The sequence below is a fragment of the Sturnira hondurensis genome, unplaced genomic scaffold (genome assembly GCF_014824575.4).
Source record: "Sturnira hondurensis isolate 20B ecotype Veracruz unplaced genomic scaffold, ASM1482457v3 Scaffold0003090, whole genome shotgun sequence".
Lineage (NCBI taxonomy): Eukaryota > Metazoa > Chordata > Mammalia > Chiroptera > Phyllostomidae > Sturnira > Sturnira hondurensis.
The window spans coordinates 502538-522446 of NW_028075721.1; the positions used below are offsets into that span (position 1 = coordinate 502538).

Genomic DNA, 19909 nt, shown 5'->3' on the forward strand with positions numbered 1-19909 from the left:
TATCACTACCTTTGTATTTTGTAAAGAAAAAGGCTTTAAATAATTATCCAATATGGGTAAATACATAACTAATGCTATTCTCAGCATCAAGATAACTTACAAGAGCAATTCCAATTGAAGAGTAAGAAATTCAGCATATCCGTCAGAAAAATATTTATCACAAAGCTAGTATCTCTGAGGAAATTTTTTCTCGTGACTGTTTGCAATTTTAATTGCTATTATATTTATGAGGCAACTATGAGCACAAATATTACATCTAATATGTATGGTTCTAATATGAGAAGGTACATCATAACCCATTTGATCTCTATAAGCCCAAACCCCTCAACTTTCAAATAATATATTTATTCTATTTAACTGAAATGAAAATATAATATCCTGTGATCATTTTAGTTGCAGCTTTGATATCCAACAGCCATCCAATACCATCTGGATACTTGAATGTTTGTTCTTGTTCAAATTAGTTCTCAAGAATAACATACTATAAGGTCTATATACTCTACTATGTCAACTGAGAATTATGATCCAACACTACCCCACTCTGGTTTTTGGTATAGGTTAGGCCTTTTTGAGAGAAGGTGGATGTTTCACAACGCCAAGACCCAATCCACTGGAGGATCTAATAAGCACTCTAAATGTTACGAAGAAGCTTCTGTCAATTTGCTCCATCAAGGTAAGCTCGAGGTTGTAGGGATTTTCAGAGGAATGCTCTTTTCCTGCCATACCAGCAGAGGGCACATTTTCCAATTCATTGTAACAATCCAACCTATAAAACAACCTATAGGTGGTATTGGGTCATATCATAGAAGAAACTGAAAACTAGGCAATTCTTGAATAAAGAGTGTGTTTAAGAAAGAACAGCTTGGAAGAAAGCAGCATAGGAAATACGGGAAATAACTAGGTGCATCCACCTTTTAAAAATCTCATTTAGAAAAAGCCCAAACCTTTGAATAGACCTAAGTAAGGATTCTTAATTCACATGAACAGATTTCTTTCTTTGTTTTTTTTTATCTAAAGAAATTTCTTAAGTATCCTGAATTCTAGGTTCAAGACATTTTCCTGTAGAAGGCATTGTTCTACTGAGTTCTTGTTTACAATGCTGCTGTTGAGAAGTTTTGACATGTTTCCTGATTCTTTATAGATGAACTATTTTTTTCTTCTCTTTTGGAAGCTTGAGGACAGTGGTTCTCAACCCTCACCATGCAATCAGATTCCCCTGAACACAGAGATTTTCTTCAATTGATCTGTGTCAGGGGCAAATATTGGTATTTTTAATGTTCCGAGGTAATTTCAAGGTGATCCAAAGTGTGGCCACAGTTGATGCTTTGAGATTTTCTTCTTAGCCCTTCGGCTCTGAAATTCCACAATGATAGGCTTTGGTGTAATTCAAAAATGAAAATAATTTTTCATTATTGTGCTGAGCACACAGAGATCCTTTCAACCTCAAAAATCATAATCATTCGTTCTGGGATGTTTTCTTGTATGATTTCTATAATTATTTCTTCATTTTTCACTTCTGGATCTCCTATTAATTGAAACTGGCACCTCCTGGTAGAAACCTCTAATTTTCCATCCTTTCCCTTTTTTTCTACTTTGTGGGAGATTTCCTCATTTTTACTTTCCATACCTTTTCTTGCTTTCATTTTTAAAATCTATATTTTGAAGCAATTTTAGGTTTACAAAGACTTGCAAAGATAGAGTTCCCATGTATTCTTCATCCAATTTCTCCTAATGCTGACACATTACTTAACCAAAGCACAACTGTAAAAACTAAGAAATTAACATGGCAACAATGATACTAACTACAGAGTTTATTTGGCTATCACCAGTTTTTCAACTAATATACTTTTTCAGTTCCAACATCCAATCCAGGACCCCCTAGTGCATTTAGTTGCCATATCTTCTTAGTCTCCTTCCTCCTGTGACAATTCTTTAGTCTGTGACCTGGCACCTTTGAATATGGATCAGAGATTTTGTGGAATGCCTATCAATTTGGGTCTCTGATATTTTCTCACGACGAGATTGAACTTATGAACGATGTATCCTCAGTGCATCAAGGGTACGTGATATTGATGTGTTAAGACTAGTGATGTTATACTTGATCACGTGGCTAAGGGGATGTCTGCCAGCTTTCATTATAAAATTACTGCTTTCCTCTTTGTAATTAGCAAATGCTTTATGGGAGATATTTTGAAGCTATGTAAACATCCTATTTCTTAAGCTTTTTGCCCACTAATTTTAGCATTCATTGGTAGCCTCAAATTTGTAGTATCTAGAATCTTTATTCTCTAAGTGTTTCTTTTTAAATACTATCCCGATTGAATCCATGGATACAGTATATCTCTCAGAAGTTATCAGGGGTTTTGGTTTGGTTTGGTTTTTCATTTTTTTCTACATTATGTCTTCCTCTGACTTCTTTCCTGTTTGTTTTAGTCACTATCTTTCATGTTAAGGCTTTTCAGAAAACGGCCACTAGTCCTACTTCACTAAAAGCCATTTTGGATGCTTTGTGTATCCACAGAGCTTGTTGAAGGATTTCACTGCAGGGTGACCATGTGGAAGCTGCCCAATGTCAGTATCTGCAGATCTTTCTCTTAGACTGGTGACTTTCCCCAGAGAGGAATCTTCTTATTCCCTGCTTGGGGCTATAATCTTGGCTGTTGGTGACCATTCGTTCTGGGGTAGGAATGGGAGGGTGTCAGCAATTACTATGAATTTCCGCTTAACCCCCACACTCAGCTCCATACCCACCACTGCCCTCAGTTTTGCCTGGTCATCTCAAGTGAAGATCCTCTCAGATGTAGCTTTTCTCAGGACTGAAGCTCTTAATTTCTGTCCAAGCTGGAGAGGGGCAGCTGCATAGCTGTGCAGGCTCAGGTTAGCAATGGAGGTGAGCTGAATGTGGGGAGACGAGTTTAACTTGTTTTGGAGGCTGCTATCTAATCTCTACCCTAAGAGGGATCTGTGGTATGTCCTCTTGTTTGCCTTTCCTCCTGTAGGCATTTACATTTTATATACTCTTCTATGTCTACTGGCTTTCCATCTTCCAAAAATTTCTTGAGATCTTTCAAGAACTGAGGTATACTCTCTCACACGTTTTGTCTTTTGGGGTTTTTATCTTTGTTTATTCCTTACTCTCATCATTTGTGTGGCTTTTGGAAGGGAGCAGAGATGAACAAGTTTGTTCACACTGCTACGTTCAATCAGAACACCTGTACTCTTGTTTTTAGGATAGTAAAAAAAAATTTAAATGCTAATCAAGTAGGAAATTCTATGAGCCAGTATCTCATGCAGAATTCCAAATAATCTGTGCAGATACTCCACCCTCAAGGAGGTAGAGCTGGGCTGCCTGTATTGACTTCCTTCCCATCTGGAACAGTATGGGAAGTTCCTTTGGAAGGATAACTTTCTAGTAGAGAAGCCTAACGAACACTACCTCAGCCCAGTCATCAAGATCAACATCAGTGGTCACAAAGCACACTCACAGCACATGCTGGTGGTATGCGATAAAAACGGCATTTTGTCTTGTGTAACCTCCCTCCTCCCCCAAACCTGTAACTCAGTCTAATTATAAGAAAAATACCAGTAATTCCAGTAGAGGGCATCCTACTATGTACCTGACCAATACTCCTTAACACTGTCCAGGCCATCAAAAACAAAAGCCCAGGAAACAGTCGCAGTCAAGAGAAGCCTAAGAAAACATGATGACTGAGTGTAACATGTGACATAGAACAGGAAAAGAAAAAAAGACATTAGGTAAACAGAGGAAATAGAAATAATGAACTTAATTTTTTTGGACTTGAATAATGTGTTGATATTGCTTCATGAACTGTGACAGGTACCATACTAAGATGTTAACAGAGGAAACAGGGTGCTTAGTTTATAGAAATTCTGTACTATCTTCACAACTTTTCTGTAAATTTTAAACTGTTCTGAAAAAATAATTTTGAATATTTTTATGAAACCAATGAATGCTGGCAGCTGAATCTATTTACAGAGAAAACAGGATGGGTTTGTAGGTATGAAGGAGGGAACAGAGTTTTTGGGTGTTAGTGATGTGGGTAACATTGGGATTCATCTCAAACTCTACTTGGGAGTCCAAGATGATAGTTATTCAACAGATCCAGCTCTGGTCCAGACGGCACTTTGAACCATCCTAAATCACTCAGCCCTCCCCATGACCCCACATAATGACACCCGGAAAGATACAGAGGACCCTTCCTTCAGAGGGCATATAATCCATTAATGAAGACATTTAAATGAAAGACACAAAAATTCCTGACTATAGCATCTGCCTTGGGTTTAAACCTTTAAACTGGTTCTGTGCCTTATTCTGTAACAATAATTAATCCGAGTGTGTATCATTTTTCAGGTGAGGAATATTTCTCCTTTCCAAAGACACCTAGACATGGCAAAATAAAAATGAATCCCTGCTTAGGCAAACTTGGAGCGGCAGAACCCATACAAAGACATTACCAAGGCAGGCACTGTCAGGTCAGATAAATTGCAGAGGTCATTCATCAAAGTATGTCTCAGACCCTCGGTTTGAACTGGTTTACACAAAAAGCAGACTGACTCATACATGAAAGGTCCAGAGTTAGAATTTAGCCTTAAATGAAGGTCAATAGCGATGTTCAAACGGAACTGCACTAGTTTATCCAAATTATAAACAAATCAGCTTTATTTCTTCCACATGTTCTCTAGGAGACTAATAGGTACATTTTTGTACCATAAAGTTTAAAAATGAAGAGGGGCACGGCTGAGGTGCTCCCTTGTCATTTATTAAAACATAAGGTCAAGTGGTTCAAGGTAAAACATAAAACAAAGGGGACAACACAGGGGTTAGGATGGGAGGTAAGGGAAAGAATCCAAAATATTTTTAAAAGCACGCAGAGGAAAAGGAGGTCAGATTGGGAGTCTTGGAAAGCTCGGTTTCCTGTGCTGCTCACGGTGTAGCTTCTCCCAACTTCTGTATCTGCTTCTGATTAGATTTCTTGGGTAATTAAATCAAAGTGGGCAGATTTAAGAGACTTGCTTCTATTCTGGACATCATCCTATTGTTCCGTAAGGTAATGCCACACCTAGTCCTGAAAAACTTAGATGAGGAAACTAGAAAAAAGATCCCCAAAGTAAGCTTTTTTAAGGAAAAATAAAATTCAAGCACCTGGGTGTTTTTTTTTTCTCTTTCACTTGCCAAGTCCATGTGGTTCTAAAGTTAACATTGTTTCAGTCACAGAGATTAGGAGCAGGAGGAAACAATAGGAAACTGCTTTGAGACTGGCACCCATGAATCAAAAATGCCATTTGCCACACTGGTAACAAACAGCATTTGTATTTGCATTATGTTGTTTTCTACAATGAACCTGACTCATCTTTTCATGATACAGTATAACAATTTTGAAAGCCAGAAGTGAAAAGTTTCCAAATTTCATGTTATGTGCACAGAGTAGATTTCCATTTCTCAGATTTTCATGATTCAGAGATTGGTTCAGAAGAACCCAAGGTCAAGCGAACCAATTAACAATTACTTCTCATTAAAGATAACATACATATTTGGGTTCAGGTTAAATCTTAACCCAGGATCCCAGGATGGGTGATGGGATGAGTGAAGTTATGCAAGGACTTCTTACCTGTGCTGCTTAACGATTTCCTCAACAGTCCTCAACTCATCCCGTAGAGGAGACCTTTCATCAGGTGGTTTCTAATGACAGGGTTCAAATCTAAATTCTCATTCATGGGTTTCAGGAAACTTTTGAATGGGATGTGATGGCCATTTTACGTAAGTTGTTTCTACTGAATCGATGAAAATTCTCTTCGACAATTAAGACCTCTAAGATACTAGCTATTTTTTGGTATTTACTATTTAAGAAAAGCGTTACCTTATTGGTTCCATTTTACTAATCACACACAGGAACATCAATATGGGAACCATTAGTATTTATTTGGGCACAGCTTAACCTTAGTTTTTATCTGGAACCACCAACAGCAGAAATGAGTTTTGGGACTAGACTTGAGTTTAAAACATAGCTTTCCTGTTAGTCATGTGGCCTCAGGCAAGTCGAGTAAAATTTCGATTACCCCGCTTCCCCATCTACCGTGTAAGGATGCAATAGTGGAAGGAGCAGAAATGTTTGTAAACTATCAAAGACACTGCACAACACATAGTAGGCGTCATAAAAATGATAGTATTACAACTGCATCCTCGTGTTTCATCTGAAAGCAACTCACCTCTCCATAATGCTTCATAAAAGAATTAAGTTTTTAAAATGCTGGGAAACATAAATATATGAAATTACATGTTATATATAATTTTAATTATATAATAGATATATTATGCATAATGGATATATATATATAATTATATAAATATATAAAATTTTAAGCTGAGTGAGCCTTGAAATACATAGTATAGACTTCCATTTAGCTAATTAAAGTTAGGTTACTAATGTTACCTACAATTACCAAAAAGTTAGTACACTGCGGTATTTTTTACCTTTAAATTGATATAATTGGAGTCACACTCTTCTACCTCAGGTTTTCAGTAATCAGTTCGGATTTGTTAAGCACCTGCCAAATACTCAGGATCAGGAAGAGTGCAGTGACATGAATTATTACAACTGAAGATCACACATTAGATTCAAACGCTGGTAATACAAATGGACTATCCTTTCCTGTTAGTAATCTTCAATTCACGTGATAGTGACATAATGAGGCCCTCATGAACCATGCCTCATTAGCAATGTTAGAAGGCTATCAGTAGGTTTTAAATATGAGAAAATGGTTTATTTCCCTTGTTTTATTAACGCAATCACTAGAACTTCAATCTAAGTGCTTAATTTTCCCTAACAGTTTAGCTATTTCCAAGAAAAACAACCATGTGAAGACTGGCATTGCAGATAACAAAATATTATTACCTTGTACTGGCTTCTCTTTAGCAGATGATTTCAGTAAAAACAGAACTCCCGACATGTCTACCCGGTGACCACTTCATACCCATCAATACAGCAAAAGTCTTGGTTTTTGCCTCTCATGATTATCACACAAGCAACTCACTTCAAGGGAGGAGCTGCAGCAAGAATCCTGAACTCCCCACCGTGTTATAGTAGACACAGCATCAGCAAAGATACAGGTGACTTTCATCCTCCTCAAATTCTTTTCTTCCAAGACACCTAAAGATTACAAAGTCAACACTTCTACTTTTAAAAAAGAAGTTTGTCATGGGGTGTTTTTTTTTTTAAATAACTGTAGTCAGGGCAAGAAAAGGAAAACAATATCTTTATTGTGAGTGGCTCTAACAAACATTCACTGTGTGCACATTCCAGCAGAAAGAGACAAAGATCTTTGTTCAAAATATGTTGAAATAAAATAGGTAAACAAACTGCATTATTGAATACACAAAAGGAATGTTAATATTACTCATTCACAGTTGAGGATGAAGTAAAAAGAAAGTCAAATAATCACGATAATGTTTTGTCAAAATAGAAAATGTAGAATATAGATGCAGGCAAAGAGCAGCTCCTAAAACTCGTGAGGAAGAGGCTACATGTAGGGTGGGTAACTGAAGTTCAGCTCTGCTTCTTGGAACCTTCCTCTGAGATCACCCCACATATTCCCCACCGGGCTCTTTCAGAACACGACAGCCCAATGTGACCAAACTCCCCATTACTTTTGTGACATTTAACAACCAAATAAGATAGTTTAAAGATAATCAATTTCTTGTTAAGGCAAGACATATCTAAATCCAGTTCTCCTGGGGAAGGACATAATAAACATTAACATTTTGCATTTTAATTTCCTAAAATGGAATGTAACCAGATAGCTATCACTTGAGATTGCAAGCATGAGATACCATGGGTAATGACATACCTGGCCTATAAAAAGCATTTTTCATTGCTCCACATGGGAACTAAATGAGTATAAGCTCAACAATGCTCTCATTTCACAACATATGCATTTATGACAACTGCTCAGAGAACTTTATAGACTCAAATTATAGGTTCTAATGGGTTTTTGTTTCTGTTTAAGCAGTCACATAAGGACTAAACACAGTCTTTTTTGTCTTTACAAATGTAGAAGTTATCTGGAAACAAAACCAATTCTTAAAAGCACAGCAGGCCAGGAAATTTTGGAGACCAGTACAACCTATTTTGATGGCACAAATTCCCCCTCATCTTCTTTTGAGATCCCCAGCCATTATGTGTACAGCAGGGTGTACAGCAGGGTGTGCAGCAGCAGCTAATCATCCTTGGGAAAGAACAACCGAACATCCCAGAGACCGGTTCTGGGGCCCGGTCAGCCAGCAGGGGCAGGCTCCACTCGCTCCAGAAGGGTTTTCACGATCTACCAATACTGAGACTGTTTTGAGAATTCAAGTCTACTTCTTAAAACAGAAGTCCTTTTTGATGGATCTGGCTAACATGCTGTATTACTTTATTGTTTAGAAAAACCTCTTCAAATTCTCACAAAGGCTCTACCTTTCACCTGGCTGTTTATGTAGGCAGCAGAATAATAGCAAACAGAGCCAGAAGTTGTTTTCATAATACAAAGTGACATCACATTAGCAGATCAAAAGGAGCCCTGGGTATTGGATGAATTTCATGGATGGTAGAGACAAAGTCTGAAAATCTTTTCCTCTGGCTCTGAGCAAAAACAAGTCCAGATATAAACAGGAAAAGACAACCAATATAAAATAGAAAAACATGCCTTTTGCATTGGTGTTTACACTAAAAAATATTAAAAACACCAGTTTTACTTAAGACTACCGTTCTTTAATGTTTCTTATAAGCCAGATGTTTTTCATTCAATTTTGGAGACTGCCAATACACTTGTGATCAATCCAAGTTATCTTCCGGCTTAGTTTTAGCTTGAATGTTCTCTTTCCAGCTCAATGCTCCTTTGTTCTTTACTTCTACCCAGCATGGTCCCATGCAATCATGCAATTCACAGCACAGCAATTACACACAAACTCTTACTCAAGGCATCTCTTCCTTGCCTTCAAATAAAGGAGCATCGGCAGTCACACCAGTTTTGCTATACAACCAAAGGTGGTTGTTTTCAATAAATTGTCTTACAGTACCATCTTATAATATATATGAAAACATTTTCTAATGATAAAAGTTTGACTAGACCATATCCCTGATAATAAAAGTTGGCCAGAAATCCTTCAAAGTCACTCCATAGTATCATATCCAAGTGTGCAAAAATGGGTAATATTTTGATGAATTCTGAATTCACTAACTGCTAAATCACAGGATATAAGACCTGGGTTGAACTTTTTCTTAAACAGTTTGCATGGGCAACACTGGTGTGCCAGGCTGTTTCCTGTCTTGTCAAGTCCCTGGCAAGCAGAAAGCAGGAGGAGAGACTAAGCAGTGCCCATGGTCCTTCTGGAGCCACACTGCTCCCTGCTGCATATGACAATGGCTCAGAGGCAGACTGGTAACCCTCAGAGGACAAGGAGAAAAACCACCTCAACCAGTAGTGGGCAGAAAACAGTTAGTGGACTGTCTCCTCAGGTGCTTCCGCAGGGGAAAAAAGTAAAGGTGAATATGCCAAAGAAATTCCTGAACCAAGAAGAAACAGTAACATAATTCCAAGTAGTAACCTACTCTTCAATGAAACACTCTTCCAAGGAAAAAAAAAAACCCAAAACTACGAGGTTTTTATTCTCAAGAGAAAAATAACACAACCACAAACTAGAACCTTGGGGGTAAAAAACAGATAAAATGAAAAACATTCTCTTGTCACCATCCCCCATTTCAAGTTACTGGACAAAAAGAAGATCAAATATTATATCTTTGATCATTTTGGAGTCTCTCACTTTCATGAAAACAGGGAATAAAAAAAATTGCTAACCAATAAGCAAAAAAAGCAGCAAAAATCTCCGGTAAAGCTCTACAGACATAATTACAAGTTTATATTTTACTGAGAAGATGGTTGAGGGAAAGGAAAACTAAGAAAAAAGATGCCTAGAAACTGGTGCCAAACCAAAGTAAAGGACGAAATCTTTGGTGCTTTTTCCAGGCTCCTGCGCTATAGCAGTGTTTCTCAATATTTTTCCAAAGAAAGACGGCTATGAACTCTCCCTATAGCTCTGTTCAGGGCTCCCCTTCCCTGTGCCTCTCTGTTCTGAGAAATGAAAGGAAAGCACAGTTCTGTACAGCACCACAAAGTGGACTAAGGGGTGGCAAGAGCCATCTGCTGCACTAGCTGGGGAGGGAGGAGACGATCACATAGCTCTTTCTAGTTTTAACAACTATAAACGAGGAACAAGATCATTTGGCAGTTGTGTTTTAAGTTGCAGGTGTACAACTTACTTCATGAATTAAACCCCTTATGGCAGATAAAATTAAGTCAGAATTTTAAAATAATGGTATCTACTTAAAAGAAAAGTGGAAAAAGAAAATCTTCAAAACCAGAGTGTGCTGCTGCTGTTGGTAAAAAATGCACCTCATGTGCATTTTTACCAAAGGGCAATGTCACCAGGATTGCAGCTATTAACAGAAAATTTTGTAATATAAAGGTGCTCATGGAAACCAGTGAATTGGCAAGGACACAGAACAGGGAACAGGTGCTTTGGAAATAAGGCTCTGAGAAAGAAGGACACTGTTCCCAGGCCTGAGGTGGATGTGTGGCTAACCGTCTGGGCTCCAAGGGGGAAGAATACAACTGGCAGGATCTGGGAACAGGGCATCACTGCAGCCTCCAATCAAGTCTCTAGTTTTCAATCCCAAGTGGGTAAGCTTTCCAGACGTCAACAAGGCCTCCTCAGGAGGATTTGCTCTCCGGCGTGTAGTAGTAACGGTACAGGAAACCTAGGAGAATAGCGCCTATGATGGGGAAAGTCCAGTATGCCCAGCAACTAGAAGTTGGGGAAAAAAGCAATAAAGTCATGAACATTTTATACCAAATGTTCACTATCTTCCAACATACACATTTTAATATTATTGTGAGCAAAGAGTTTTCATTTACTTTGGGAATTTTAACTGCTTCTATCACACACTAGTTAGAAATGAACAAATATTTAGATTGGAGTGACAATGATAAACGATAATTTTAAAAAGATTAAAAACAATGTATAGTGTGCTACCAAAAAAGGATACATATATACACCTTCGAATGTGTTTTCACAAAGTCATATAGTGGTTCTTTCTGGGTTATGGGATTATGGATAGTTTAGATTTTCCTTTGTGCTTTTTCCCATATTCTACAATTAACATTTTTAAACAAAAAAGCCACCATTTTATTTATTTCTTTCTTTATTTGAAGCATTAACTTCTAATATAACTATCAGCAATAACTGTCTCAAAAATATTTTTTAAACTTAATCCTCACAACAACTCTATGAAATAGGTTCTATTATTATTCTCATTTTTAACACAGGAAATACAAGCTTAGCTAGCACCCAAAATCACAAAGCAAAGTTAGTCAAGCAGTGGATTCCAAATCCATCCACTTAATCTCTAGTTAATTTGGGCACTGATATTAGTACAGACACATGTACTCACACATAGAACAATGTTGACAGTTTTGATAAAGTTGAGATAAATGGCAGTTGGCTTAAAAAGTCCTGTAAAAGATTTTCCTTATGCGTTTCAGAACAGCCATCATTCTCCTTAGAGTAATTCTACTTCTCTGATAGAGCTTATTAGTGCTGCTAGTTTGAAGGAGTAACTCCATGATCCAAATGACCTGGCTGCCCCTCTACTTAAGATGTATGCAGTTTTGGTATTAAAAGGTTTTGAAGCCAAGAAAACCAGATTCAATAATAAACATTATTTTCTTTGCCTAAACATGCCTAGCTCTTTGCACATTTATGGCAACAGCTGCTCTGGACAAGTTTAGAGTATCAGCCAGATAGCTTTTTTATTTTTGAAGCATATTGGCATATACAACGGCAATATGATACGTGGGAACTATGAAGTAAACTCCCCACAAAAGTCATGAATTCAGGTATCTTGGAGAGTAACCACAAGACACAAAAGAGCTCAAAAGCAGGATCCTTGAGAAAACAATGAAGAGAAATTCTTCAGTACAATAGACCAAGGATGGCTGACCACCAATCCTCATATAAACCTTGGTAATACAATATTTAACTGCCACTGAGACTAGAACCAGAGGAAACACATTTACACTGCACCAGGGGGGAATTCAGGTTCAACAAGAACTTCCTGGCCATAAGACAGAACTCTCTTCTTGGAGATTCATTCAGGTTATTGCATGTAGTTGTGATTCAGTTATTTTTATCAATTTATAGCATTCCACTGTACAAATATGTAAGAATGAATTCATTCATTTTATTAATGAATAGTTATTTGAATTATTTCCCATATTTTAAGATCTTGAATAACACTGCTATGAATGCTCTTGTACATGTTTCCTGGTGTACCTGTGCACACATTTCTCTTGAGTACATCCCTAGAAATGGAATTGCTGGGTCAAAAGTTATTCATATTGTCATATTTAATGGATAATGCCAAACAGTTTTCCCAAGTGATTTTCCCATTTATATTCCCCTAAGAGGGCCTAAGAATCTTGGTGATCTACTTCCTAAACAACTCCTCTGATTTCTAAAAATAAAAATTTTTGCCAATCTGGTTAGTGTGAAATACACCCAAAGATTTTAATCTTCACCTCTCTGATAACAAATGAAATTAAACTTTTAATATGCTAATATTTGTGTTTCCTCTTCTACAAGGTGCTTAAGTCATTTTCTCATATTCTACACTATTTTTTAATAGATTTGCAGAAATTCTTTATGTATCTGCATAATAATTCTTATTCAGTTTAATCTGTAGCAAAAGTCTACTGAAAGTTTAAGGCTTATATTTTTTAGTTCTTTATTAAGTATAAGTTCTTAATATTAAGAAAGCTAAACTTACTGCTTCTTTCAAGTTTGCACTTTTCTGATAACCTGTCCCTCACCTCAAATTAAAAAAAAGACACGACACTTTTATGAGGAGAAAAAGACACATTTTTTCTCTCTGAAATGCTTTAAATAGGGCCTCAGAAAGACAAAATGGGCAGTTCTACATAATCTCTATACAGGTTTTGTAATAAGCCAAGGATTCTCAGTCCTCCCAGGTAGAAGCACTAAAGGAATGGCACCTTTAACCCTTTCAGAGCTGCAGTACTAATACTACTACAGGAGGTGTTTTGTAAATAACCCTTGAGAGAAAACCCACATTCCTGAACGACTGTTAATACATAATAGTTTCTTCTATAAATGTAATAGTACCTACCTTATAGAGTCATTGTGAGGATTAAACGACATTAAGTTTTAAGTGGCAGTTAGTTAGTTACATGGCTGAGCTGAGCTGAGCTGCAGAGGCTGGGCTTGACTCACTAGCAGTTACTTGTCTGCCCATGCATACCAGCTTCTTACTGACTGTGATTTCAATTTGATTTGAAAATTACTCAAGGCATGAACCTTTGAGATTAAAACTGTAAAAATTAATTTTGCTAATGCTAAGGAACTTCTGAATTTGCAGTAATTTCTGCCACAACAGAATTAGCTGTCAAACTGTACTCTTAAGCTATCTCATATGTGTAGATTTATGGAAGAATCTCTTGTCAGATGTTATGTTGAGCATAATGGAGTGCATTAAGGGGATACTAACCTTTTGCAGGTGCTATTTTTTGAAGGGTCCTGGAGAAGATGCATATTTTAAAATGACAAACAGAAAGAATAAAGATTAACACAGAGCACATAAACGTTCTTGAATATCTATACAGACTTTGTGGCTAATAACAAAACTTCATCTTTCATGCAATTTGAGGTACACAAATCTATGTGATGGGGGCACTGGGAATTCTATTTCTGATAATATACGGGTATTCCCTAGCAAAGAACCATTAATGAAAGCACAAAGAAATGACTCAAACGTGTTTTAGATGTTAAAAAAAATGCTACCAAAAAAAATGCTACTGACACAAACTATATTGAAATGGACCAGTTTGTAGTTACAATGACATGCCTGGTTCAGTAGGGCTTACCACTGGCAGTAGCTAAGATCACATTTTCTGAAAAAAAATTTTTTTAAATATTTTATTTATTTATCTTTAGAGGGGAAGTGAAGGAGAGAGGAAGAGAAACATCAATGTATGGTTGCTTCTCATGCAATCCCTTCTGGGAACTGGCCCCTGCCGGGAACTGGCCTGTAACCCAGGCATGTGCCCTGACTGGGAATCGAACCGCGATCATCTGGTTCACAGGCCTGCACTCAACCCACTGAGCTACACCAGCCAGGGCTGAAAATGGTTTTTAAAAATAATGTCAACTTGCAATATATACATTAACTGAAATAACTTGGCTTATTCTCTGAAATCATTATAAAAATGATTAGAGAACTTATTCATTTCACAATGGAAAGGGGGAGAGTATAATTAAGGGAAGGAAAATGCCAACAGAGGCTTAAAAACAAAATTTTGGCATAAACAGGTGAATTGGATAGGCTCTGAATTATATCTTAAAAAAACTATTACTAAATATTTAAAATTCAATTAAAGTAAGTATCAGATAAAGTTACTGATTCCATTAATTAAATGTGTAGTGCCAAATACCTGCTGCTAACTTACTGCCAGAGGGCAATAGCCCACTAAATACAGGTTACCACTGCCCAAAATACCATCTCTGCCAATATGTAGAAATTCTCCAGGGCGCGAATACAGAATATTAACTCTGTTGACCACCATTTTCAGTAATATCCCAGAATTTATAAAAACCCTACATAGTGGCCTAGATACTTGAGAGCAGATCATGAAATGAGTTTTAATTTCATATATCCAAAATACTATCATGCGAATGAATGCATGCCCTAAACCTGAAAGACATTAGCCTATAGGCAAGTAAAACTTCTAATAAAAATTGTTAGATAAGCTATATTACATACTATACTTCACTGAGACCTTGATAATTACTGTCATCTGGGACACATCCACTAGAACAGCACATCCTGGGCCAATTAAAACATGCACGGGTCAATATTTGAGACATAAAACAAACGTTTACAGATCTGGAGAGGGTGGTAGTGGTGATGGGCATGCATCAGTTTACAATGTCTCCTTTTAAAATATTCCACTATAGCAGCTAAGAAATAATTGCATTTCATCAATACAACATCCATAGCCTTTTATGCTTTTTCCACATATATACAATGATTTATAAAACAAAAATGTAAAGTCAGTACTTTTAAATGGGATGATTTGAAAGGTTTTCCTGACAGCACTATGGAATAAAATATGTATTATGATGTTAAATATGCATCACATTAAAAGCCATATATACATCCCTAGCTGGTGTGGCTCAGTGGACTGAGTGCTGGCCTGCTAACTGAAAGGTCACTGATTCGATGCCCAGCTAGGGCATGTGCCTGGGTTGCAGGCCAGGTCCCCAGGAGGGGGTGTGTGAGAGGCAACCACACATTGATATTTGCTTCTCTTTCTCTCTCCCTTCCCCTCTCTAAAAATAAATAAATCTTTTAATAAATAAATAAAATCTTAAATAAAAATAAAAACTATACATACAGTTCATATAAATGGATTCTCTAGATTCAAAGCTTTTAGTCTTTTTTATAACCAAAAGCCCTGGACGTACGCTAACTAGAATGAGCCTTAGAAAATGTAATGAACAAAGTAGGAGAAAGACAGAGGGGAAGAGAGAGATCAGAGAGAACAGAAAATACTGAAATTGTAATAGCTGCTAATAAGCAATAAAAAATTAAAACATATATATTTTTTAGCTAAATACTTCAATGCCTGTTTTAAGATCATTCCACCCCTAGAGTCAAAAAGACCAACTTCCCTAACATCAGAAGAGAAAAGAAGAGAAAAAAGCACACCTTCTCTTTAGGATACTGACAACCAAGTAATTGCCAAACTACAGGGACTCTGTCAATCAACTAGAATGAAAGAGTTATCAGACACTGTCCTTAGTAGCCAAATACATCAGCCAAGTTTGGAAAGAAACTGAACAAGTTATTTTTAAATTTACAAAATTAAAAACAAAAAGGTTCTATTAACACAAAACCTTCCTTCACCTCCACCTTTCCATCCTCTGTACACAGTCCTCCAATTCTCATTTCCATTTCAAAGCCCTGTGCTGAATCTAATGGATGTTTAAGTGAAATTCCTACAGTTTATGATTGACTTTAACTTATCCCTTTGGTTGTTCAGGCATATCTGGCTGGTTATATTCATGCCCACATTTACATTTACATTTACATGCAAGATTTTTGGTCAAGAGAACAGTGACTGCTCTAGATATCTGGTATGGAAAGTAGTAATTGCAATACTATATGATTTTAGTTACAAGAAAGCAGATCAAATACAGAGTTCTTACCGAATAACTAATATGCATGTCTCCTTATTCTCCAAGGAGTTTGGGATACACTTCCAAACAACCAAACTGCTTAAAGCCTACTCTGATTTCAGTTCAAAATTAACAGAAATTAACTGTTTAAATATACTAGTTCCTAAAGTTCAAAGTTCATTAAGACTTTAATGTCCTTGTAAAATAAGTAAGTAAATATATTAATATACACATAAATACTAAACCTGAACTTTGCAGGATAAAAGGAAATATTTCATAATATCTGAGTAACCTTTTCATAAAGCTGCCCATAACTAAAATTATGTCTAAAATCTTCAAGCTCAATGCTAAACCAGTTTCCTCACTTGTAAAATAAAAGGCTCAGACCAGATGAACTTGAATTCTAAAGTCATATTTAATCAACTCAACACAATTTTCTGACCCAAGGGCATTTTAGCAAAACCTACAAAAGCAGCTTTCTAAAGGTTAGAAGAGGAGACCCCATTCCCCCACGTCTAGGAAGACTGAAGGAGCTCTACTATGTATAGATTTTTCTATCTCACACCAGGTATATAGAGGTGTTCTTCTAGATACTCTGCCAAGAGGCATTGTGTGCCCTTCAGTTCTGACCCTCTTTGATGCTGTTAAAAGAATAAAGAAATGTCATAATTGACAAATATTTGAGTGGGGACTTGAGAGGTCAGTAGGGGTGCTTTCACTCTGGAACCCTATTCATGAGAAAACACAGGAGAAGAACACACACACTTAAAAAACAGTGTACTCAAAAAGAATGAAGAGACTTCCGGCCAAGATGGAGGTGTAGGTGGAAACACTGTGCCTCCTCGCACAACCAAAATTAAGGACAGCAAAGATTTACAAACAAAAACACAACCAGAACAGACAGAAAACTGTACAGAAATTGTACAAAGTCCGACAACCATTCACCCAGACTACTAAGAAGGGCAGAGAGGGGTCGCAGCAGGAAAAAGTGGTGGCTGTCAGACGTGGGGGCCGAGACAGCTCCAGGCTAGCAGACCTCTGGCTCAGGGAGGAAATGAGCAAACCCAGTGAGACATGAAAGGCTGCTGGCTCACTGCAGTCACACATTTGCGTGCAGATAAACCAGGCAAAAACAGTCAGTGAGACAGACCGCTCAAACCAGGGCCCCAGCACTGGGAAATAAAGCCTAAAAGCACCGACTGAAAACACTTGACGGGGCTAAGGTGCCGGGAGAGACTCCCAGCCTCACAGGAGAGTTTGTTGGGAGAGACCCACAGGGTCCTAGAACATATACAAGCCCACCCACCTGGGAACCAGCACCAGAAGGGCCCATTTGCTTGTGGGAAGTGGCAGAGGGGACCAAAATCTGAGAGAGAGCAAAACAAGCTCCATACTTTCATCTCGGACCTCGCCCCCACATACAGCATCACAACCCAGCTACTGGGTTGCCCCACCCTAGTGAACACCTAAGGTTCCACCCCTCACACATAACAGGAGCATCAAGACAAAAAAAATTTTGATTCAAACGGAAGAACAAATCAAAACCCCAGAGCCAATACTTTTAAGCAACCAAGAGATAGCCAACCTATCAGATACACAGTTCAAAACACTTGTGGTCAGGATGCTCACAGAACTGGTTGATTTTGGCTGCAATTTAGATGAAAAATTGAAGGCTACACTACGTGAAATGAAGGAAAATGCATAGGGAACCAACAGAGATAGAAAGAAAACTGAGACTCAAATCAATGGAGTGGACCAGAAGGAAGAAAGAAACAACCAAACAGAAAAGAAGGAAGAAACAAGAATTCAAAAAAATGAGGGGAGGCTTAGGAACCTCCAGGACATCTTTAAACGTTCCAACATCCGGATTATAGGGGTACCAGAAGGGGAAGAGGAACAGCCACAAGTGGAAAAATTATTTGAACAAATAATAAAGGAGAACTTCCCCAGTCTGGCAAAGGAAATAGACTTCCAGGAAGTCCAGGAAGCTCAGAGTCCCAAAGAAGTTGGACCCAAGAAGGAACACACCAAGGCACATCATAATTACATTAGCCAAGATTAAAATGAAGGAGAGAATCCTAGAAGCAGCAAGAGATAAGGGGACAGTCACCTACAAAGGAGTACCCATCAGACTGTCAGAGGATTTCTCAAGAGACCTTACAGGCAAGAAGGGGCTGGAAAGAAGTATTCCAAGTCAGGAAATCCAAGGACCTACAGCCAAGATTGCTTTATCCAGCAAAGCTTTCATTTAGAATGGAAGGGCAGATCAAGTGCTTCTCAGATAAGGTCAAGTTCAAGGAGTTCATCATCACCCAGCCCTTACTGTATGAAATGTTAAAGGGACTTATATAAGAAAAAGAAGATAAAAAATATGACCAGTGAAAGGACAGCAAACTCACAGTTATTAACAACCACACCTAAAACAAAAGCAAACTCAGAGGACAGCTAGATCAGGAGCAGAGCCACAGAAATGGAGATCACATTGAGGGCTAGCAACAGGGGAGTGAGAAGGGGAGAAGCAGGGAGAAGGTACAGAGAATAAATAGCATAGACAGTGGGGAGTGTAAGAATAGTATAGGAAATGTAGAAGCCAAAGAACTTATACGTATGACCCATGGACATGAACTAAAGGGGGGAACATGGGTGGGAGGGGGTGTGCAAGGTGGAAGGGAGTGAAGGGGGGAAAATGTGACAACTGTAATAGCATAATCAAGAATATATATATATTATATATATATATAATTTATTTATTTATCTTTAGAGGGGAAGGGGAGGAGAGAAGGAGAGAAATATCAATGTATGGTTGCATCTCGTGAGTCCCCTGCTGGGAACTGGCCTGCAACCCAGGCATGTGCCCTGACTGGGAATCGAACTGCAGTTGTTTGGTTCGCAGGCCCACACTCAACCCACTGAGCTACGCCAGCCAGGAGCAAAAATATTAAAAAATATTTTTAGTATATTTTTAAAATAAAATATATTTTTTAAAAAGAAGAAAAAAAACAGTGTACACTGTCACCAGGACATAAACATAGGAAACCATGTGCCAGAATTATGATTACAATTCATTAAAATATACAAAAGGGACATTATAAATGTATGTTCAACCTAAATAGTTTATATTTAGACTTCCAAGTGTTTAAGTAAAATAGAAATTATTATAAGGAACTTACATGTTATTTCCTCAATTGTGTGTTTGCTAGTCCAAGATGATTTTGTGTATTTAAAATTAGAAGTGCATTTTAAGCCACAGGACACCTTCAGCAAATTTAATGAGTATTTGGGTGGTCTGGTAGTTTTCATAGGTTTTCATTTAGAACAAGTTGCTATCTATGTGGCCAGTACTTATGAAAAACAACTTGGGTACTTTTGGCTTCAAATACTACTGGATAGGATTTTTCCCCCATAATAAAAGAAACTTTAGCATGAGCTATCACTACATGAATTTTAATAGTAGGTTCATCTAATGACCTAAAAAGTTTAAGTACTGAAAGTACATGATTTCAACCCTTTATAGCCCCAATGATGACACAGCCACGCAGTCTAGATCTTGAGGACAGCCTTCTCATGAAGGCTCCAACACACTAAAATTTCTTTCTGGCT

The 19909-nt window shown here is 37.6% G+C and overlaps 1 protein-coding gene across 1 annotated transcript in view; it reads right to left on the minus strand.

The window, feature by feature from the left end:
* Positions 1 to 7258: 7258 nt before the first annotated feature.
* The window catches only part of CYB5B (cytochrome b5 type B), a 31290-nt gene continuing 18639 nt past the window's right edge, over positions 7259 to 19909 (minus strand). Inside the window, exons 4-5 of the mRNA XM_037041389.1 lie at positions 13620 to 13648; positions 7259 to 10861 (exon numbers count right to left, since the gene is read on the minus strand). Of these exons, the coding sequence (XP_036897284.1) occupies positions 10768 to 10861; positions 13620 to 13648 (123 nt within the window). The 3' untranslated portion in view covers positions 7259 to 10767. The remainder of the gene's footprint in view (positions 10862 to 13619; positions 13649 to 19909) is intronic.